At 55.3% G+C, this 22,327-nt stretch overlaps 1 protein-coding gene and 1 long non-coding RNA gene across 8 annotated transcripts in view; one reads left to right on the forward strand and one right to left on the reverse strand.

Annotated features, from left to right (window-relative positions):
• Nucleotides 1–3,138: 3,138 nt before the first annotated feature.
• Nucleotides 3,139–6,088, reverse strand: POU3F1 (POU class 3 homeobox 1). Its single transcript, XM_027059608.2, has one exon. It carries the CDS (start codon nucleotides 6,049–6,051, stop codon nucleotides 4,693–4,695), a length of 1,359 nt encoding a protein of 452 aa, XP_026915409.1. The 5' UTR covers nucleotides 6,052–6,088; the 3' UTR covers nucleotides 3,139–4,692.
• Nucleotides 6,089–6,271: 183 nt separating this feature from the next.
• Nucleotides 6,272–22,327, forward strand: part of LOC113599415 (uncharacterized) — a 67,782-nt gene continuing 51,726 nt past the window's right edge. For 2 of the 7 annotated variants that reach the window (XR_008294032.1, XR_008294038.1), the window contains exon 1: nucleotides 6,274–6,933. This is a non-coding gene — a long non-coding RNA (uncharacterized LOC113599415). Of the gene's footprint in view, nucleotides 6,938–22,327 lie in introns of all 7 variants that reach the window. The other 5 variants (XR_008294030.1, XR_008294029.1, XR_008294034.1 and 2 more) reach the window with 5 other exon arrangements.

A 22,327-nucleotide genomic window follows, 5' to 3' on the forward strand; every position in this document is an offset into this window, starting at 1 on the left:
AGTCCTCCCACATGGAGCCCCGAACGGCTGGCCAAACACTAATTCCGATGCCTTCAAATAGGCTGGGCAGGGACTAGATGGCCAGCTCCTCTGGCTTCAGTCACTCAGCTAGAGGCCCTGGGTGACTCCCGTTCCCTAAGCTTAGGGGGAACAGCTGGGCCAGATAATTAACCTACTCTCACTTCTCTCCCTACTCAGGTGGGTCTCCTTTCTGGAACTCAAGCCCTGCTCCAAAAGGCCTGGGCCCGGGAAAGCCACTGGGAACTTGACCCTCCCACATGCAGGCCCAGAGCCTCTCCGGAGGAGACTCCATTCGAAACAGCTCTAAGTGGGTGGCTACGATTGGGGGTCAGCTAGCTCTGTGGACACCCAGCCTGGTCTTGGGGTCGAGGGATGATTGTACAGGACCTAAGCCATGTGACATACAAGCTAGTACAACTTCCTGGGGCAGGACATGGGGAGAGAATATAGGCGTCCTTGAGGTTTAGGTTCTGGGTTTGCCTTGTTGACAATGATGGCCACCTTCCTGCTTGTTTTAGCCACCCCCCACCCTGTCAATGTTTTCCCAGCTCAAGGCATTAGTGGTATAGCATGGCCTTCCTTTCCCCCTATTTCTGGGAGCGGCTATAGCACACACACACACACACACACACACACACACACATTCATACACCAACACACAGGTTCACATGGGGAGAATGAAGCTCTCTTAAGGAACAGAATCTGTGTCCACATGATCATAGACAATAATTTTCTTCAGGTGAGAAGGGGAGAGAGCTGGGATCAGAAAATTCCAAATCTGCTTGGGAGGGCTTGGGCTTCACTGAAGACTGATGCTAGGGCCATCTGCCTCTCTTGAATGCAAGGAAGTCTGGGGCCCTTGGGAGTGAGCGCGTAACTCCACGTACACACGGGATGGAGAAACCTTTCCTAAGCTGTATTGTATCCAAGGAGGAAGACTCCAGGACAAAATCTGTCTCTCTCCCTGTGGTTTCTCCTCACACAGTCAAATGTGCTATGGTTCCTATGGCCATCCCAAGCTGGAGACTAGGGAAAGGACCTCTGGGGGCTTCTGTGACCAAGGGGTCGGTCACCGGGTAGCTGTCCCAGGCTGGTGCTCTTTAAGTAAAATCTTCACAAAGTGGAAGCTTTTCTCCCATCCTTGTTTCCACTTTTTTTTTTTTCTTCATTTTTTTGTTCTCCTCAGCTGCTGCTGGTTCTTGGGAGGCCACATTGTTTTGCTGTTTTTGAGTTGACTTGCTTAAATAATAAATCCACCCTCTTGTACAGGATTAAGCAGACAATTAGGAAATCAATCAATCAAGGTGTCAGCTGCAGGCAGAGGCCAGTGAAAGGCCTGGTCTTCCCTGTTGCCTTTCCAACCTCCAAACCTGCTGAGGCTCAGGGCGGTGCAGGCGGCAGGGAGCTCTGAGCTTCATTTGCTTCCATTTCAGGGCCCCAAGGCTGGGACAAATCCAGGAATGGAGGAATGAGGAGAGAGTGTGGGGGAGTGTGGGGCTGATTCGAAGTTCTCCACTTAGTGGAGCAGGAAATGGAGGCCATGCTGTCACCTGGCTGTTACATTCCCGGCCTCGTATTTAAGCGTTGAGAAGGCTCGCTGGGCCCACCAGCACAGGCAATGGCTGGGACACGGGCGCGAATTACAGGGCTAATTGCCCACTAGGCTGGACTGAAGAAGGGAGGAAAAAGAAACCAGCAGTGAGAGGCTGAGCCTTGGAAAAATCTTGGCGGCCTGTTTACTTGCAGAGACAGTTCCTCCTGAGATTGAGGGTCAGAGCCCAGAAAGTCACCAGGGACTCTCAGCATGGTACCATCATCCTAAAGCCTCAGCCTAGCCAGGTACCACTGAACTGGCGGCCTGGGAACACCTCTCTGGGTGCCCAAAATGCTTCGGCTGGAGCCAAGGCCTCTCCCAGCCCCTGGGCTTGGGCAGCTTCCATGGCAGGAGGGGGCCACGCATACACGCTCACTAGGGACACAACTTATCCCCACCCCCCAACCCTGTCCAGTGCTTGTGCTGCTTCAGGTTTTGTGTCCATGAAGAGTAAGAGAAACCTCATTTAGTTCCTCCTGAGAAAACTGAATCCATGTTTTATGCGTATCTTTAAAAGTTGTTTTAAAGGAAAAAGAGAATCTTGACCGGGATACAGGTAACCTTGAGCCCTGGCCCTGGAATCCAGATCTTCCCCCACCATCATGACTTTGAGGAGGTGGTGGGGAGACATTTGCTGCTGAGAGCTTGAACGGGGAGATGTCTGAGACTGCATCTTTCCCCCCAGGTACATGACTGTACCACTGTTGAGTCTTCCCACAGGCATAGGCATCACTCCCTGAGTGGGGGAAGGGGGGTTTCCTTGGGGACCCATCCCTGGAGAGATGGAAGGGCCTTCTGGTGGCACAATTGTTTTTGCCCTCATTCCTCCACCTGAGAAGCTGGGGCAGGTGGTTTGTTTGCAGAGAAGTAGGACTGGCTTTGCCTAAGCAAACAGGCAGGACTCTCTCCCCAGGCCCACTTAATTCCCGCAGGACCACTGTGGAAGCTGTTAGAACTCCCAGTGGATCCAGGTAGGTTCAGGAACCATTTGTTCTGTGGGTGGAGAGCCAGCTGGGGTGGGCTGGTGGGGCCTGACCCTGCTTCCGACTGCTCCATGACCTGGGAGAGTAAAGCTGGCCTGGATGCCACACACGGAACGCAAAGGGAGACCAAAGTCAGGGTCTGGGGTCTTGGGTGGGGAACACAAAGATGCCAGGCTGGTGGTCCACGTGAGACAGGCAATTCTTCCTTGGCTGAGAAGCAGTTGTGCCTGGGGAATGGCTGTCCCGAAATCAGTGTGGTGTCTGCAGTGTCGTAGGTCCTGGTCTGGTCTCAGGATAGTCTTGTTTACGGGAGGGGACACGAGGCAGCTTCATCTTCCCTAAAACTCACTCGCCTAAAGGCAGGGGCCCAACTGTTGCCCAAGTAACAGGCAGTCCTCATACTGGCCTGAGAGAAGGTCTGCGTGGTCACCTTGCTCCAAGATAGTGTGGCTAGAACTTTAGGAGAGGTTAGCTAGGGTATCCCAACGCTTTACCCGCAAACCAACCCAACCCTCGTAGTAAAAAGGACAGGACACAGCCCTGGGGTACATGTTTATGTGAGTAATAAAATATTTACTATAACATAAATATAAAGGGAACTTCCCAGTCTACATTATTTTTTTTTTGCAATAAAGATACAAAGAATGCACCAAAACATTGTTCCAAAAAATAATAAAAATAAAATAACAAAATTTAAATCCAAACTGTAACAAACAGAACAAGAAATGGAGAAGGGGGGAAGCTCCAAACACATCCAGAAAATAAATAGAGATGGGTCAGAAATTTGGAAATCATATTAAAATATTTTTTTTTTTCGGATTATTCGGTGTACAAAATCCTTTAGGATGGGGATGGAGGGCAACCCGGAAAACCAAAAATAAAAACCAAGCACAAAATGTTTCTTCTCCCCGCCAGTGTGTACATATCTCACATATTTACATGGTTCCCACCTCACCCCAAACTTGGGGATTTCTCTCCTGGCCGCCCAGCATCCCGCATCCCAGGTGGGGCTGGAAAGGGAGCAGGCGGAAGCTGCAGGGAATCAGGCAGAAGGTTCTCAGGGAACGGTTTATTTCTACAGCTGGTCCAAAAATATCTCCAACTTTGTCAAGTTTCGTTTGTTTGTGGCCAGGAGGGCAGGGCCCCGCGGGGAGCGGGGGCCCTGCTGTGCAGCGGTCAGTCTGCAGCGGGGCAGAAGCCTCTTCCCATGGACTATGTTGTGGGAGCGCAGACCCCTCCCGCGTGGCCGGGAACCGAATCGCAGCTCGGATAAAACGAAACGAAAAAATGAACACTCGAATCTTTTTTGTTAGTTTTTTTTTTTTGTTTGTTTTTGTTTTGCTTTTTGGGGGTAGGGCAGGGGAAGGTAAGGGGAAAAAATAAATTAGGCTAGATTAAAGCTTTGGCTATTTCCTGCTTTTATACACAGACGCGGCTCTCGCGGCCTCCCCTCCGGGGCCCCGATAAATACAGTATACAGCGATTTAAATTAAGGGCGCGGGCGGAGTTAGAAGGACCCCAGGAGCCGAGAGGCTCCGTGAATAAATAAAAACCGTAAAAAACCAAGCCCGGAGGAAGGGTAAGGGGGGGGTGGTGGGGCGCATCCTTATGAGAGAGAAGAGGCGTGGAGCGAATAAAGTGACAGTCCCCCACCCTCAACCCGCAGGCTCGGGAGTCCGCGCCGGGGAGAGGGACAGGGCACCCTCCTCTCTTCGTCCTCTCTCCCGGGGAATCCCTAACCCCGTACCGCGTTACCTGTCGCTGTGGGGAGGCCGCTGCCGGGATCCGGCCCCGAACAGCCCGGGGGGGGGGGGGCAGGGGCGGGGGTCGTCGAGGGGATGGGGGCGGGGAGCAGGCGGCGGGCGGGCAGGATGCCCGGTGAGTTGGCGCGTTTCGGATCTCCGGCTCCTCTCTCCCGGGGCTCGGGCAACGCAGCCTATCGGCCGTCTTCGCCGCTCGCCAGAGAGGGTCATCCGGGTGTTTGGTTTTGTTCGAAAGTTTCTGGGCTTTTTGTAAAATCCAAAGCAACCGAACAAAAAGAGTTCAGGCCGCGCGGCGCCTCGCCGCGCGCCGGCGGGGGCCCGGCCCGCGGGGTCACTGCACCGAGCCGGGCAGTGTGTGGTGGTGGTGGTGGTGCAGTGCGGCCGGCGGGGGCGGCGGGGGCGCCGAGGGCGGCGACGCACCGCCCCCGCCCGGCCCCAGCTCGCCCGGTGCGTAAACGTCGTCCATGGGCGGGTGGCCGGCCCCGGCCGCCGGGGTCATGCGCTTCTCCTTCTGCCGCCGGTTGCAGAACCAGACGCGCACCACCTCCTTCTCCAGCTGCAGGCTGTCAGCCAGGCCGGTGATCTCGTGCGCCGAGGGCTTGGGGCACTTGAGAAAGTGGCTCTCGAGTGCGCCTTTGACCCCCACCTCGATGGACGTGCGCTTCTTGCGCTTGCGGCCCTGCGCCGCGATCTTGTCCAGGTTGGTGGGGCTGCCGCTGGACGAGTCGGTCTCCTCCAGCCACTTGTTGAGCAGCGGCTTGAGCTTGCACATGTTCTTGAAGCTCAGCTGCAGGGCCTCGAAGCGGCAGATGGTGGTCTGCGAGAACACGTTACCGTACAGCGTGCCCAGCGCCAGCCCCACATCGGCCTGCGTGAAGCCCAGCTTGATGCGCCGCTGCTTGAACTGCTTGGCGAACTGCTCCAGGTCGTCCGAACTGGGCGCGTCCTCGTCCGAGTGCTCGCCCACCGACGAGCCACCGCCGCCCGCGCCTGGGTGCAGGTGCGCCGCCGCCGCGTGCAGGCCGCCCGCGTGTGCATGTCCGTGTGCGTGTCCGTGGGCGCCCAGGTGCGGCGGAGGCGACGGCTCCAGCTGCGCCTCGTGGCCGTCCTCGTGCAGCGCGTGGTGCAGGCCGGGCCCCGCGCCGCCGCCGCCCGCCGCCAGCATCCCGGCCAGGCCGCCGCCGCCGCCCCCCGGGTAGGCCGCCTGCGCGTACAGCCCGAGCGGCTGGGGCTGGTGGCCCCCGCCAGCTCCTGGGGACGGCGACATGGCCGGGCCCAAGTGGTGCGCCGTGCCGCCCTGTGCCCATGCCGCGCCCGCGTGGGCCGCCCCCTGATGCACCAGGCGCGCGTGGAAACCTCCTCCGCCGCCGCCGCCGTCGTCGGCTCGGCCGGTACTGCCGCCGCCCGCCTTGCCGTGTTCCAGGTGCGGGCCCCCGGCCCAGTCGCCGCCGCCGCCTCCTCCCGTGGGTAGCCACTGGGGGTGCGCTAGGCCCACAGGGTGGCCCGCGCCCGCGCCCAGCCACTCGTGGTGCATCAGCTTCTGCACTTCGCGGTACGCGGCCCCCGCGTGCAGCCGCTCGGCGGCCGCCGCCGCCGCAGCTGCCGCCGCGGCGTCCGGGTGCATAAGCGGTCCTGTGCCCCCGGCTCCGCCGCCGGGGCCCCGCGGCAGGTACTGCGCGGTGGTGGCCATGCCGCCCCGCGCCCAGCGCCGCGCCGCCGCCGCCGCTCCGCTCCGTCTGCGGGCCCCGCCGCCGCGCTCCGCCGGCTTAAAGCCCCGACCCGCTCGGCGCTCCGGAGCCCCACCCCACCCGCCGCCCATTGGCTGCCCGCGGAGCCGCCTCCCGCCCCCCGGCCACGGCCCCCGCCCCCCGCGTCCGCCTGCCGCCCGGCCCGGCCGCCCAGAGCTCGCCATTGGGCCTCGCTCCCGGGGTCCCGCGCGCCGGCCGTGCTGATTGGCCGCTGGGGCTTCATTCACGGCCCTCCTACCGTCCGCTTACATACTCACGCCCCGGGGGCGCGGCCGCCACGTGGGGAGTGGCGCGGGGGTGGCACTGGGACCGCACCCCCTCTCGTCCTGGCTGCGTGGGCCCCGCTTACCCCCGGTGCAGGAGACTCGGAGCCCGGCAGGTCCCACACTCCACGCGAACTGAATTCCCGCCCGTCTCCTGCCCGGGCGGCCAAGAGGCGGCGGCGGGGATTGCGGGCTCCGGGAGGCGCTCAGGCTCCGAGAAGCAGCTCAGCCCCGCGCTCCTCCCTCCGCAGTGCCGCTGCCGGCGGGCCGGGATTCCCGCGGGTCTCGGCGGCTGCGAGCCGGAGGCGGCGCGGGTCCCGGCTCGGTTCCGGCGCGGCTGCTCACCTCGGCCGCCTTGCCTCCCCCGGCTTCAGCCGGCATAGAGCTCTCCTCTGCGCGCCTCCCCGGCCCGTCTCGTTTTCCCTCTTCTCCTTCTAGACCCAGCGTCGCAACTCCGCCGACCTACGCGGCCCCGAGAGCGCGTCGGGTGCGGGTGGAGTCGGACCGGCCCTGGCTTCCCGCCTCGTGCGGGTTCCCCTTCTTCCGGACTCCGCGGACCAGGTGAGTACCGCGCGGGCGGCTCGGGGCCCGCATGGCCGGCGGCAGCGATGCTTCGGGAAGGCGGGAGCTCCCGTATCCAGGCCGCGTTCCGGGCTTCCGGAGTGAGAGGACCTTGAGGTAGAGACGGAAGCTCCGGCGAAAACGCCGCCGACGGGGGTGGTGGACGTACTGCGCCCACGGGTATCTGTCCCATGCCGCTGCCGCCTCCTCGCTTCGTCTCTGCGTGACCGGCTCATTGGTCGGGGTCATGACGGGGTCACTCGCGGACGCGAAACTTGCTCCAGGTGAGGAGTGGCATGGACTTGGGGAAGGGCGGCTGGCACTTCAGAAATGCCGCGTGCAGGCTGGGAGCTGTCCAGCCTCGCATGGAGCCCGGGCTGGAATTTAACGGACTTGCCCGGGCTGCCGAAAAGGGAATTGAGATCGAAGAAGTCTTGTTAGAAGGGTGAGGTGTACAGTGTGGGGATCTCCTCATCTCCCCAGCTCTTTGAGGGCTCCTTGAAAGATCCTGAGTGGACGTGGACCTCAGTGCAGCTACTCTGTGCCTCTAAGACCAACACTGGGCTGGAGGCCAAGTGGAGTGAGCTGCAGTCTCCATCTCTTTTCTGCACTGAGGTTTGGGTCCCAGGGAGTCTCCCAGCTGACGGCTCACCGCCGCTCCCTCCCCCCCCCCGCCTTGCCCCCCGTGGATCCACAGATTCCAGGGCCCTGGGGTCCCAGATCACAGAACTGAGCTAGGGGCCCAGCTAGACCCTACTGGGGAATTTAGAACTGCAGAATAGAGCCTCAGTGAGTAAATAAGGGTGATGGGGGCTCAGATAGCAGCTGCATTGGGAATGGTCCTTGGGGTAGCTGGGGCAGAGGCCACAGTGATAAGGGTCGTCCTGGGCACAGACTATGCTCATCCAGGCCTTGAATGCCCTAGACCAGCCTCTGGTTAGCCCTCAGGGGATGGAGTGGGACAAGGCAGGGCCCTTGTCTGGCCATTGGCTACTGTCCTGAGCAGTCATCTTGGGTACCACCCTTGCTTCAAGAGCTGTGATGGAGCTCTGTATGAATCCAGCTGGGGATGCTTGGCTTTCCTAGACTCTGGCCCAAGAAGTGGTCACCTTGAGCCACCTTTCCTTCATAAGATCATAAAACACTTGCCTTCCTGGCCCCTCCTCCAAGCCTAGGAGTTAGGGCCAAGGTGGGAGTTCTGTAGTGAAGGCTACTCTTATGCCAGCCCTAACCAAGGCCAGCATGACATTGAAGCCTGGGCTTCCTACCTGGACCTGCCACCATCTTCCTGGGCGCGAATACCTCTGGTCCAATCCCTGTAGTTCTTGGTTTTCTTCCCTGTAAATTGGGAGTAACGGTACCATAGGCAGCCCACCTGTCTCACTGAGGGAAGTCAGATGGTAGTCTGAGACAGTGGGGGTGAAAAACTCTCAGGAAGGGCTTTTACTCTGGTTGTTTCTATTGTGAGTGCCCAACGAGCAGGCATGTTACTCTCCTTCCCTAATCAAATCTCAGTTTCCTTATCCATCAAGTGGCATTGTGGAGGTTTGGACCAGCTAACCTCTCAGTGCCTTGCAGCTGTGATGATCAGATTCTGTGAATCTCTCTGTTCCTGTTGGAGGAAGGGAAGTGTCTGGACAGCGGTCAGGTGTTACAATATCTGGCCTTTGAATCGCCACTGAGACTTGAAGAACAGTGACCCATGGGCACAGTGCTTTATCCAGTGCTTAAAAAAAATTTTTTTTAATGTTTACTTATTTTTGAGTAAGAGAGACAGAGCATGAGTGGGGAGGGGCAGGGAGAGAGGGAGACAGAATCCGAAGTAGGCTCCAGTCTCTGAGCTGTCAGCACAGAGCCCGACGTGGGGCTCGAAACCACAAACTGTGAAATCATGACCTGAGATCATGGTCAGACGCTTAACCGACTGAGCCACCTAGGTGCCCCTATCAAGTGCTTTGACATCCATTCACGTTCACCTGCACCTCCCAGCCCTGTGGAGGGGCCCTGAGATTGTTATCCCTAGGGCAGAGATGAAGAAACTGAACTTGTCCGAGGGGTGCAGAATCTAAGAGGTCCTGCTTCTCATTGTGCTCCCATTGCTGTTTGATGGGGGAGGACATCTGTGGGGACAGTGGCTTTGGCTGTCGCAGCAGAGAGAGCCCCCCGGCCCCATCTCTGATAGCTCTCTGGGGAGCGGAGGTTGGGGAGGGCAGGCCTGGACCATCTGGGGCTTCTGAAGCCCAGTTCCCATGTGTGTGCTGAATTGAGGGGTGTCTGCAGCAAAGCCGGGCTCCGAGGTTACCAGCTTGTCAGCCAGCAAGTCTCAGTCCTGATCCCGTCTCCTACTCTCCCACTAGCAGCCCGGTGACTTTGTGCTAGCTGCTTCGCCTGTCACAGCCTTGGTTTATTCATCTTAAAATGGGGACAGGACTGTCTGCTTCTTAGGCCTGCCCTGAAGTCTAGTGTTAGATACTGCCCTGGGGCGAGCCATGTGGACTAGGGCAGGGTAACAGTCCTGTCTCTGTTTTGAAAGTTTTAGAGCCTCTACAATGTATGGGTTTGGTCTGGAGTCAAAATTTTCTTGTATTTGAGAGTTAGGCTTCTGCCAGAGGTCTCGACATCCTCCTTGTGTTTGTTCCTGGAGATTCTGTGTAGAACTCCAGGGACTCTGACATGCCTGTTGGCAGAGATGCCTGCAGTTAAACAGCCCCTCTCTTCCAGGAGCCCTGCCCTCCCAGGGCCTGGGGAAAAATTGGGAGACAGAAGTCAGACACCTACCTGAACCCATGTAGGCGCTGAATGGTTGAGGCGTGTGAACAGACATGCGTTCATACACATAACACACAGGTACACACGTGCAATTTAGCTTAGGGACGAACATAACAGATTCACAATAGGGACACAGGGAGTCATCCTGTTGGGTCAGAATTCACAGTCGCACAAACAGACACACAGTGATAAATACAGGCGTGTGTCTAAAAGGAAACATGCATAAAACCTGCACATAGGCTCAGGGAGGCTCAGGTAGGCATCCCTTCGGTGACGCGAAATACAGGAGACCTGCAGGCCCCTGGGGTCACAAGCATGGACACTCTCCTCTGGCATGCCAGTTCACACAAACAGGCACACCCTGGTGTTCGCAAACATGAACGCACAGACACATGCACACTCTCCCCACCAATGCACAGATACAAAGAGGCGAACCCCGCCTATCACGCAGACAGGCTAATGCATACACCCACACCCTATGGAACTAATATATCCTGCACAAGGGATCAGAAGCTGGAGGAGGGCCCATGCCCTGCTCAGAGTTTGGCTCATGCCCGTCAGCAGCAGTGCTAGTCCCAAGGAAGCCGGGAAGCCCTTTCTTTTCCTATTCCCCCCCCCCACCCAATTTCCTTGTCTGTGGAGGGCAGCTCCAGCCAGGCCGCCGCCAGTCTCAGAGGCTCTGGGGCCTCCCTCCCCAGCGGGACCCCTGCTCAGCCCGCCCCCGGGCTAGGAGCTGCTGGGCTTTCCCAGAGTGGTGTGGTCTCCTCCAGGCTCTGGAGTGTGACTGAGCGCCTGCTCATTTGACACAGGTCACTGAGCCTCCAGCAGATGGGGCCCTCACTGTGGGGGGGTCTCACAGCCGGAGGGGGCTGCGGGGGGGGCGCGGGGGGGGAAGCTCCGAAGGGATGAACTCCAACCCCACACGGTCTTTCTGCAAAGCCCTGAGTCGCAGACGCAAACTCTGTAATCTACATTCATGCTTCCGCCCAAGAGAGTCAGACACGGCCTCTAGAAGACAGCCACACTCACCATCAGCACCTGTGCGGCCACATATGCACTGTGATATCCCAGACACACATCCCAGGCTGGTGAGCCGGCACGCGGAGCAAGATCTGGGAGGGAGGAAGAGGGGGCAGCTGGGTCTGGCTGCTTTCCCCCTTGGACTCTGAGCCCCTGCGCTGTGTCTTCTCAGTCTGGTCGGTGGGTGCTCGGGAGTCCCAGAAGCCCTGAGAGCAGGTGTGTCTGCAGACCCAAGGCCTCTCACTGCTGGGGGAACACAGGCTCCAGGACGCTCCCCCTGGGTTCCTCACTGGAAGTCATGAGTGCTGAAAAGAGCTAAGGAAAGGCAGATCTGGGCTACTGGGGGAGCTAGTGTCTGAGGACACCCTTCTGTGTGCAGTGCATGAGCTTTGAGGTTTTGCTGAGGTGGCCGGGCTGGGGGTAGGGGGACAGGACTCGGCCAGCACTCACAGCTGCTCCCTTTCCCTTCTGCCAGTTTTCCCCTCTCACCCTGGATCCCGCATTTTCAGAGTGTCGGAGGTCCAGGGTTCCATCTTAGCTCAGACTCAGGTCTGCTGGATGACATTGGACGAGACTCAGCCTCAGCATCCTCATCTGTAAACTGGGCAGGGTGGTCCCTGTTGGGTGGCTTATGGAGGCGAGATGAGACCACTGCCCCGATGGAAGTTTGGAAAGTGTGGTTTGCTTTTTCTCCTGGGCTGCCTGGGGTGAGCAAGAAGCTCTATGGACAGGAGTGGAAACTGCCTGCTCCCCAACCAGTTCCTGCTAAGCCGTGTCAGGAGTGACCACACCCACACCCTGCTCTTTTCTGGGCTGCAATGTGTTTTTGATTGAAAGAGTCTGGCAGGGTCCTGCTGTCACAGATTCTGACCTGGGGCAGTGCCAGGGTCATCGTGTCCATCCGTTGCCTCCGTGCTGACTGGTGCCAGCTGGACAGATTCATAGTGTTCACCACCATCCAAAAAGCTGTCCCATATGGGATGTGATCACTGTTCTGAGCTGTCAAGCCCCCACATCTTCCCCTCTAAACTCAGCCCCTCCAGGTGTCCTATCCCTTCTGTCCTGCCTGTGCTGGCAAAAGCCTGGTGTTGGGGAGTAGAGGGGTGGGAAGGGCATTGCTGCCTGTGGCAGAGGAGGAGGAAGCAGCCTCACCTATTGAATCTAAGGCTCCCTATTTCTCAGTCTTGGTGAAAGGCAGGAGGGATGGAAGGTGAAATATCTCTTAGGGATGAATCTGTCTTTGCATTCTTTCCCCTGCCTCAGCCCCTAAGTCTATGGGTGGGGGTGGGGGGTCCTCCCAGTGCATCTGTAGAATATTCAAATTAGGGGTGGCCAATTGCTCTTAAAATTGACTTTCATTTTTAGCAGAATGGCAGCCTCTGAGCTGGTGTTAATGCCCACCATCCGGTTATGCAGAACACGCTCTCTGCAAATCGGTAAATCATTAGCAGGGATTAATCACTCTGAAAGGCTGGGGCTGGGTTTGAGTTTCTTTTTCTTTCTTTCTTTCTTTCTTTCTTTCTTTCTTTCTTTCTTTCTTTCTTTCTTTCTTTCTTTCTCTCTCTCTCTCTTTCCTTCTTTCTCTCTCTTCCTTCCTTCCTTCCTTCCTTCCTTCCTTCCTTCCTTCCTTCCTCTCTTTCTTTCTTTCTTAACACACTTTTTATCTGGATGGCTGCAAAATTCACCACCGCAGGGTGGGGTGGGAGCAGTGAATGATAATTTAAGTGCTTGTCACCTTCAGTAGAAGAGTGAGGTGGTTTCCCGGGCCTGGTGTTGACTTGGTGCCCTGACTGAAGGTGGGGAGTGGGCAGCTTGGGTAGGGTGCAGGGAAAGAAGGGGGGATTCCCTTGCATTTGTGTGTGGTACAGCATTTGCAATAGTGTGTTGGGCTTGCTGGGCTTGTGTATATGGTGACTGTATATCGGTGTGTTTGCATGAATCTGTGTTTGTACCTTATACATTTCCCTAAAGTGTTTGTGTGCTTGGGTTAGGGTGCTGGTGCTTGGTTTGTGTTGATGTGTGTGCATCAGTGTTGGTCATTGTGTCAGAACGTGTTTCTGTTTGACAGGGGTTTTAAAGACCCAATTCACCTTTCTCAGCTTCCAGGTAGCTTTTCAGGGACAGTAGGTAGAGCTGGAAGGAAGGTCCCACCCTTCACCTGCTGGGGGTGTGGCTCAAGGTTAATTTACATATTCATGAACTGCTGCCTCCCTAGCTCTTCTCTGTAAGAGACTTAGACCAGTAGGGAGGCCCCTCAGGGCAGATGGGGCTGTTAGGCTCTCACTAAAACCCCTCCTCCCCATCCCACCGCTAGCAGCTCCCTCCTCCACCCACAGACCGGGAACATTCAGCACTCCACGGTTTCTGAACCCCAACTTCTGCACAACAGCCGTCCATGCAATTCTAGCTCCTGACAATAGCTGTGTGGTTGTGAGGGGAAAGGTCTTTTTCCTTCTGGATCCCGGCTGCCCCTGTGAAGGCTCCTAGAGAAGGGGGGGTTGGGAGTGGGGGGTCATTCTTCCAGCCAAGCTGATGAATGGAACTATCTTCCACTTTGTGTCCACACTGGGGCCAGCCTCCTTATTCCTCTCTCCCTAGCCTAATGCTGTCCAGCTTTGGAGAAGTAATTACCCTCAAATGACTGAGTAACGACGTTTTTAGGGTGTTGGGCAGAGATGGGAATTTGTGGATGAGGTCACAGGGCCTCTTCCCTCCAGCCGGTCCCAGAGCGTTGGTTAGAAGTAAGACTTAGTGGGCCTGGTCCTTACATCAACCCACTCCTTCCTTTAACCCCCCAGCCCCCTCTCCCTGAGGTCAGCTCGGGTAGCCCAGGCATTACTGTCTGCCACACCACAGATGGGACAGGTGCCCTGTACTCCTGTGCCTGTGCCTCATTCATCACCCCACTCTACGTGCCTTTCTCCCTTCTGTGTAGCAGACTAGCCTGGAGCCAGAGGGAGGGACAGGATGATAGGGCTCCTTGGCCGTTACAAGTTGGGGGCTCTGGAGAGAGTTGGCTGGGCTCAGTGCTGGCCTTCCTCAGCTTTCTTGAGGGTAGCAGGTGGAGGGGGGGGGGGAGTGGCAAAGGAGGATTTAGGAATTATATTTTCCCAGGGACCTCTTAGCATCTTTATGTATCTCTGGTGGCAGACATCTGTCTGAGCTTAGGGTAGCATCTGCCTGGGCTAGAGACAACATCTGTTTGAGGCTGGGACACCTGGCTGAGCCCAGCACATTATCTGGCCCCGGGATAGCTTCTGTCGGGGCCCAGGACATGTGTCTGAACTTGGTACAGCATCTGTCCGGGCCTGGTGCAACATCTTCCTGGCCTGGGGGCAATGTCTGTTTGAGCCCTGGACATCTGTCTGACTTGGGGATGTCTGCCGAGTCTGGAACAATACCTGTCTGAGCCTGGGGGTGGACTTGTCATTGTAGATAAAATCACCCTCGAATCTCAACTTTGCTTTGTGGCTGGGAACAGAGTATACGTCAGACTCCTATCCCTGCTGTCCTTTCTAAAGGACCCTCAGGTAGAGTGCCTTAGTTTACCTCCATTTGTAAGCCCATCGGCCTCCTGGCTCTGAGCACCTCAAGGGACAGCCAAAGCCTACACCTCAGTGGCTCCAGGAAAGTAATGTTAAAAGAATGTGTAAGGGGAGTAGATAAATCCTCAAATCTAATGACTGGTCTAGGATGAGTCTCCCTTCCTCTGGCCCCTGTGTTGTGTCAAGTCAGAATGCTTCCCCAAGACACAACTTGGACCTGTCACTTGCCTCCCGAGAAGCCTTCCATTTCTCTTTACTGTGCACATTGTTACATCCAAAGTCCTGTCCCGCCTCTGCGTATCCTCTGAATCCAGCAGCTCAGAGCTTCTGCCCCCCCTCCCCTCCACACCAGGCCCTAATGGCTCCCTACCTTTGCACACGCAGTTCCTTCTCCTTGGAATGCTCCCTCCTCGTATTCTTCAAGTCCTAGTTCAAGGGTCTCATGCTCTGGGAAGGCTTTGTGCTCCCACTCGAGACTAAACCATGACCTCTGCCCTGCTTCCACTCCGTGCTAGCATTTTCAGCCCTGCATGGTCATGCATTACCCTTTGTGAGTCTGTCTCTCCTATGGAGCTGTGAGCTCCCGGGGGCAGTTGGCTCTGTCTCTCCAGCACCCTGCCCAATTCCTGGTCTGTAGTGGTACCAATAAAGAATGGCTGCTGAACGATGAGCACATGGTTGTGCCACTATGATCTCATTTCCTTCATTTTTAAAATTGGGGTGGGGGGCGTTGGAGGGGAGATACCGGCTTTTAGTATCAGAAGGAAGTAGACACTGGCTTTCAGTCTTAGAAGAAGGGGGCTTCAGAGAAGAGGGTGTATCTTTAAAAAACATTATTATTATTATTATTTTTTTAGAGAGAGGGAGTGCAAGCAGGGGAGAGGGGCAGAGGGAAAGAGAGAATCTTAAAAAAAGTTTTTGTAAGTATGTATTTATTTATTTTGAGAGAGAGCAAGCATGAGCGGGGGAGGGGCAGAGAGAGAAGGAGAGAGAGAATCCCAAGCAGGCCTCACTTTGTCAGCGCAGAGTCTGATGCGGGGCCTGATCACATGACCCTGGGATTATGACCTGAGCCAAAATCAGGAGTCGGACACACAACGGACTGAGCCACCCAGAGGCCCTGAGGGCGTATCTTCTTATTTGTACCTGGTGAGCTGACTAAAGCTACAGGGTGCTGGGTGATAGGCCCAGGGCACTCTGGACAAGGGCCTGGTCCTGCCCAATGTTCTTTATCCACGACATGGGTGAAGATGCGCAGGATCTGAAGATCCCGCACATTGGCTGCAGATAGGAGCAGGGAAGAGCAGCAAAGTTCAGGGGGCCACAGTGAATCCAGACATAATGGCCTCTCTGGGGGTCATGGGGATGGGACCGGATCTAAGCAAGGAGGCTTCTGCCCGGGTTCAATCCTTGAGGCCAGGTGGGAGAATCAAGGCCTGGCTTAGCTTGTGTGGAAAAGTTCCAGGGTTCCTGGATTCACTTGTCCTGCCGGACATGGGGAGGTCATGGGAGGGGTTATGAATGTAAATGTCATGTCCAAAGCGAACTGTTTCCCCTGGTCGAACCTACCTGGCACTTGCCAGGTTTCGAGGGAGGGGGGTCCCCAGGAGAGTAGAGAGACAGGCAGGACGATGGGGAGGCAGCTGAGAAATGAATGGTCCCATGACAGGCTCTTTGCCTTGATAGCTTTTATTCCACTGAATAGGAATGTCTTTATAGTTTTTGCTGATGATAAAAGCTTATTTGTAAAAATTCTTTCCCTCAGAAACATACGAAACAGAAGGTGGAAGTCCTCCATTAATCTCTCTGCCTCACCCCCTCATAACTACTCCTACTGGCTATATCTTTCCAGAATTTGTTTGGATAGACACACTCTATTTAATAATAATAGCTAAGATTTATTGAGTGCTTACTATGCGCAGGAATTATGCTAAGTGCTTCTACCTGGGTTTATACATTACAGCCTCACCAAAACACTCAGAAGAAACTGAGGCTCAGAGTTGGTAGTAATTGTTGTAGTCCAAATATAGTGGGTATTTACTCGGTGCCAGCTGCCAGTCTAGGCACTTTACGTGCCATCTCATTTAACGTCTGTAGGAGCTAGTTGTCTGGGCGACTGCATGTGGTAGGCGATCAGTAAATGGTGGTGGATACTCCCAACTTGGAAGTTTGAGAATCTCAGGTGATGAATCTGGGATTGTTCGGTGGACCTCGAGAATGAGAGGGGCTCTTGTCCCGAAACTCCTGAGCACTGAGGCAGGCAGCCTTCCCTGGAACTGGGAGATGCTGATTCTGCAATGAAAGATGTAAATTCCCACCTTGGTTTGCATGTGATTTACGCATATTTATTTATGAGTGTCTTTGATTGATGTCAAAGTGCCTCCGTGATTTTTCTGCCAACCTTCAGGGTCCTGCAGAGGGCATGGCTAGTGGGCACGGGCTGTAGGCTCTGAGTGTGCACGTGTGGGCTATTGGACGGGGTGAAAGTGACAGCCGTGGGTAGGTGGGCGGTGGCCGGAGGGTTGAGTTGTGGGCAGTCTGGAGCCCAGGGTTCTGGAGTGGGTGCTTTGGGCAGCTGGTATGAGTGTGGGGGGGGGGTGCGTGTCAGTGTATGGCAGGGTCCAGATAAAGGGCTGGGGTAGAGTCAGAGCTTCAGACACTGGGGTGGGTGACTGATGAGCCTGTAGGTCGCCACCGTCTTGGAGAAGCCAGGGTGCCAGCCAAGCTTTCTAGGTAGGAACTCAGACCCAAGGAGCTAGAGCAGGATCTTGGGTTCAGGGTAGGACACATGGTGGTGGAAGGCTTCCAAACAAAGCAGAGGATCAGAGGTAGGAAGGGGCCTCCCTCTAGAGTCCCTCCCCCTGGTGCTGCCCAGGGCGGGAGTCCCCTGCTTGGGTGCCTCCCGGGAGAGGGAAGGGAGTGCTGTCTGCAATCCAGGCCTGGGGAAAATCTGCCAATCAGCAAGAATATTCTGTGTGTGCCGGTTGTGCCCAGCCCTGTGCCTGGCACCACGGGGAAGACCAGTCTCAGCCTGCAAACCTTGGCAGGGGAGCTGGTGAGATAAGGAGGCAAGGGCAGGCCCCGGCCTTGATTGAAGGCTGCATGCCTGACACCGGCGGCACTTTCATCCATCACCTCCTTTGATCCTCAGCAGGATCAAAGGCAGTGGCTGTCTTATCTCCTCCTAACAGAGGAGGAAGCAGAGACTCAGAGAGCTGTAGTGACTTGCCTAAGGCCACACAGCAAGTGAGTGGAAGAGTACAAACTTGAACCCAGCTCTGTCTCATTCCAGAGCCCCAGTTTACTTAGCCACTCAGCCAGTTTATTATGCCTCAACCAGGTATGAAGTAAAGATAACACCTACCTTGCTTAATTGTTAAATGAGCTCAAGGGTGTAGAGAGGTTAGCACAGAGGCTGGCACACAGTAAGTGCTCAGTAAGAGTGTCTTTTTTCCCCTTAAGTGGTAGAGCAAGGATTCTTAAATCCTGGTCCAGTGGGCTCTACTGTTTGCATGCTACCATGGTTCTTGCCAAGGCTGATTGGGAGGGTGTGGGCATGGTTGGGGACAGAGCATGATCTCCTTTGTGGGTTGGGTGAGCCCTTGTCATGCATGGACACACACAGTCACCAGTGCATGGGAGGATCATCTGTCAGGCCCAACAGAGCCCCTATTGGCTCATGTTCTAGCTCTGGGTTGGGCAGGGACATAACTTTGTCTAGTTAGGATTGCCTGGATATGTGTGTGTGTGTGTGTGTGTGTGTGTGTGTGTGTGTGTGTGTGTATGTACTTGGTGAGAGTCGACTGAGGAAGGAGACACAACTTCGGGGAGTGGGGGAGCTCTATCAGCAGACACTGGTAAGGGCCCTTTCTCATTTCCAGTGGCAGAGATTGGAATCAAATGAGGACGTGAACCACGTGAAGATGCGATGGAAATCACTCATGGCAGAAGGGACAAGGGCACGGGCCCTGGGGTTGGAATGAACTTCATATGTATATCTCCCTTGGTAGTTATAGAGACAATATTGATTTGTATCTTCCAATGTTTGATGTAGAGGAGCAAAGTGGGAGCAAGATTCACTCATTCATTCATGCTTTTTTTTGAGGGAGGGAAATACAGAAAATTTCCTTTATATATATATACACACATATACATACACACATATGTGTTTATGTATATATATTATTAAGGATAATGGTATAGCATAGTGATTTGATATTTGCATACACTGGGAAATGACCACCATAATATCTAGTTACCGTTCATTACCATACAAAGTTACAATTTTTTTTTCTTATGATGAGAACTTTTAAAATTTACTCTCCCTGGCAACTTTCAATATACTACAATATTACTGACTGTAGTCACCGTGCTGTACCTTACACCTGCAAGACTTATTTATTTTATAGCTGGAAGCTTACACCTCTTTACCCCCTTCACCCATTTCGTTCACCCCCCAGTACCTCCACCCCTGGCAGCCGCTTTTCTGTTCTCTGTATTTATGAGTTTTGTTTTGTTTGTTCGTTTGCTTTGTTTTTCAGATTCCACAGTGAGACCATATGGTTTTTGTTTTTCTCTGTGTGACTTATTTTACTTAGCATAATGCCTTCCAGGTCCACATTCATTCATACATTAATTCAACAAATATTTAGTGCCCACTTTGTGCCAGGTACTATCTTAGGTGCTGATGGCTAATGCTTATTGAGCACATGCTCTGTTTTCCAAGCATTTTACATTTGTTAAATCTTCACAACAATACAAGGAGTTGGGGAAGCCTGGGGAGACTGTTGGGCTCCCTTCCATTCCTCCAGCCTCTTTCCATCTCCCAGCCACATTGGGGCACCTAACGTCTGCCACCTGGAAAGACCAGGATCCTCACAGTGGATGAAGCAGGGCGGTCCTGAGAATATCAAAGCTACCCAGCAGACTGAAGCTAGAGAGGGTGAGGTGCCTAACTTAATCCCATCCAGCCTGGCCTGCCTGAGAACTTCCTCTCCCTGGGGCTCTCAGCCACATCTTCCCATCTCCCCTCTACGGCTTAGCACCTGGCTCTCTCCAGTTCCCTGACTAGCTGAAGCCCTGTCCTCTGGGCTCTGCTCAGGGAGCCTAGTCTCAGCTTGGGGCTGAGGTTCCTGGCAGGGAGACAACAAGGTTCCATTCCTGCTGTCTGATGGCACTGTCCCAAAACACTCCCTGTGCTTTGCTAACTGTGCTGGAGGCAGCATGGCTGGTGGTTACCCTGCCTGGTTCCCTCTGTCCTTTCCTTAATATAGTCAGTGTATAGGCCTCAGCCAGAGTGGGCCTCTTAGTTCCTGACCACCTACCTGTGTCTGTGGTCTAGGCTCCATTTTTGCCTCACTCTCTCCTGCAGGAAAAGGGACAGAGAAGAGGAAATAGAAAAGTTACTGGAAATTCAGAGGCCAAGGGAGGAGTCTGGTGCCTTAGTCAGTCTTTGGTGAATAAAGAAATCTGGCAAAAGGGGTTTTCTGGGTGGGATGAAGGGAAAGGGAGGTCTTATAATGATGGGCTTGCTAATCTGCAAATCATGACTCCACCTGTCTACCTATCCACCCATCCACTTACCTATCCATCCATCTATCTGTCTGTCCATCCACCCACCTGTTCATCTACCCACCCATCCATCCACCTCTTCCCCCATTCACCTGTCTCTCCATCGGTTCATCCATCCATCCATCCATCCATCCACCCACTCACCCACCCACCCATCTATCCAACACACTGCTGACTGAATGCCTATCATAGTCACTGGTTCAGTTATGCTTATCGAGGGCATGTGTTAGAGAGCTTTTCAGTGTTTATACATTCGTGACCCTTCTGTTTATGTATTTCCTCTCTCCACCTGCTTCTTAGAGAAGCTCCTTGAGAGGTGGGGCTCCCATCTCTATTGAACTTGTCAGAAATGCTCTGTCCTGGCTATAGGGTTGTCAGCAGCTGCCAGGCTTGGGCACCCTGGGGCCCCGGGGAAATGGGCATCTTGCATGCCGCTCCTACCCCTCCTGGGCCGGGCTTGTGACCCTCATTGGGGTCCAGCCTAGAGGATGCTGTGCTGCTCCAGGGGCGGGGCCTTGCTGCTTGGCGGCCTGCCTGCGGCTGCTGCAGGAGCCGCTGGCCCCTTTTGCCAGCACCCAGCTTGAGGAATGGTAGAGTTGTGTGGCTGTGGAGCCTCTCCACACCACTGTAGTTAAACAAACAGGCTGGGAAGCAGGGTCAGGGGCTGGCTGCCATGCTGGGAAGAGCAGGAGCCGAGGAGGAGCGGAGTGTGGCCTCAGAGGGGTGGCCGGGTGAGCTTGGAGCTCAGGAGCTGCTGTGGAGCCAAGAGTTCAGGCCAATCGCCCCCCACCCCCCACCTGCCCTCCCTGCCAGTCCTGGCCAGGACAGCAGACGTGGGCGGCCAACGTCTGTGGGGTTGAGTTGGCCCGGCTGGAGGTAAAACTGCAGAGGAGGGGCCAGAGACAAAGACCCAAAGGAGCACAGAGTGACTCGGAGGGGCAGAGGGATAGAGAGATTGAGGTTCAGAGAGACAGAGAGAGAGACTCAGAAAGACAGAGACAGACTCAGGTGGGAGAAGGAAGGTGTGAAGGGCTGGGAAGAGAATGGCCAGGGGAGGGAAGTCCAGGGCAAGGGGAGAAAATGGTGGGCCCAGGGGAACAACAGCTCTTCCAAAGGCAGGAAGTTTGGAGCTCATGAAGGGCCCCCTTCCTTGTGGATGGCACCAGCAGTGAACAAAACTTTTCCACTTGCTTAAGCTCATTCAAGCCTCACAATGGCCTGCTGAGAAGGACTTGGATGGGGGCGGGGATGGGCCCTGCTGTGGGGAGCAGTGGGGGAGGGGAGCTGCAGAGCCAAACTGGGACCTGGGGACTGGCGTGAGGGGACCCGCGGGATGGAGGCGGGGTGGCGAGTGATTTAGAGACAGAGCCCCCGGCTGGGCCCGCGTCCCTCCAGTGACTGAGCCTTCCCTGGCCGTGCTCAGTGGCTATTTATGGACTTGGCTGGCTAGGACTTGATGCTCCTGCCGCTGTGACAGTATTGCTCCTGGGAGGAAGAAGCTATCCAGGAGGCCTCTCTCTTGTCCCCTTTCTCCTGTCCCCAGACGGCCTGACTGTAGTCATGTGGGCTGTTGATGACTGCTAGCTGAATCTATCTCTGGGGATTGACGTTGGTGATTTGGTGGAAAAGGGGCACGTCGCCCAAAGTTCTGACCCCTCCCTGGGGGCGGCTTGCCTCCCGGGGCTGGTCAGTTGGTGGAGGGGGGGGGTGTGTAAAGGTCAGGTCCCCTTGCTTCACCTTGGGATGCTTGTGAAGTGCCATCCCAGCCCCAGAGCTCCTCGTGAGCCTGGCCCCTTTGATGCGACTATATCACACGTCAGCTTCTCCCTTTGCCGAGTGCTGTTCCCCTGTCTTACTGTTGTTCTCAAGAGTGCATTCCAATAAGTCTTCATGCAAATTTCATGGTCTCAGAGAATTTCCAGGGAATTTCACCTGCAGCACTAATTCTAAGCTCGGGGCTCCAACCTGGGCTCAGCTCAGCTCCACTCTCCAGTAACCTTGTCTTTGTTTTAATCCTCTCCCCCATCAGATAGGGCTGGATTCTGCATTCAGGTGTCTGTGTATATCTGGGAAAAGTCGGGGCAGGAGGGGATGTCCAGGTAGCCACCTCCATCCTGGGCAGAAACCCCCTCCCCAGCCCCAGGAGAAAAATCACAGGGAACTTGCCACCTGGCTCATGGGAGGTACTCAGCAGTTTTGAAGAGGATGATTTTGGTGCCTGTCTGCTCTCATCAGAGAGGCAGGAGAGCATAGTGGTTAAGGGTCTGGAGCTGGACTGCCTAGTTCCACGGCAGCCTGCCAGTCAGAAGCTGTGTGACCTTGGGTGATAAGGGCGAAGTGACCTAACAGATGTATAAAAGTACTTAGCACACAGGTGGCCCGTGAATGTTCACTATCGTGTTATTTTTGTTACTCGTAGAACAACATCTGAACCTGTAGGTTGGTGAGGCTGCACAGCCCACGTCTAAGAGATGCATACACATGAGGCA

The sequence above is a fragment of the Acinonyx jubatus genome, chromosome C1 (genome assembly GCF_027475565.1).
Source record: "Acinonyx jubatus isolate Ajub_Pintada_27869175 chromosome C1, VMU_Ajub_asm_v1.0, whole genome shotgun sequence".
Taxonomy (NCBI): domain Eukaryota; kingdom Metazoa; phylum Chordata; class Mammalia; order Carnivora; family Felidae; genus Acinonyx; species Acinonyx jubatus.

What these genes read in the sequence shown, in the direction of transcription:
- POU3F1 (XM_027059608.2), bottom strand. Translation starts at nt 6,051, where the DNA reads ATGGCCACCACCGCGCAGTACCTGCCGCGGGGCCCCGGCGGCGGAGCC.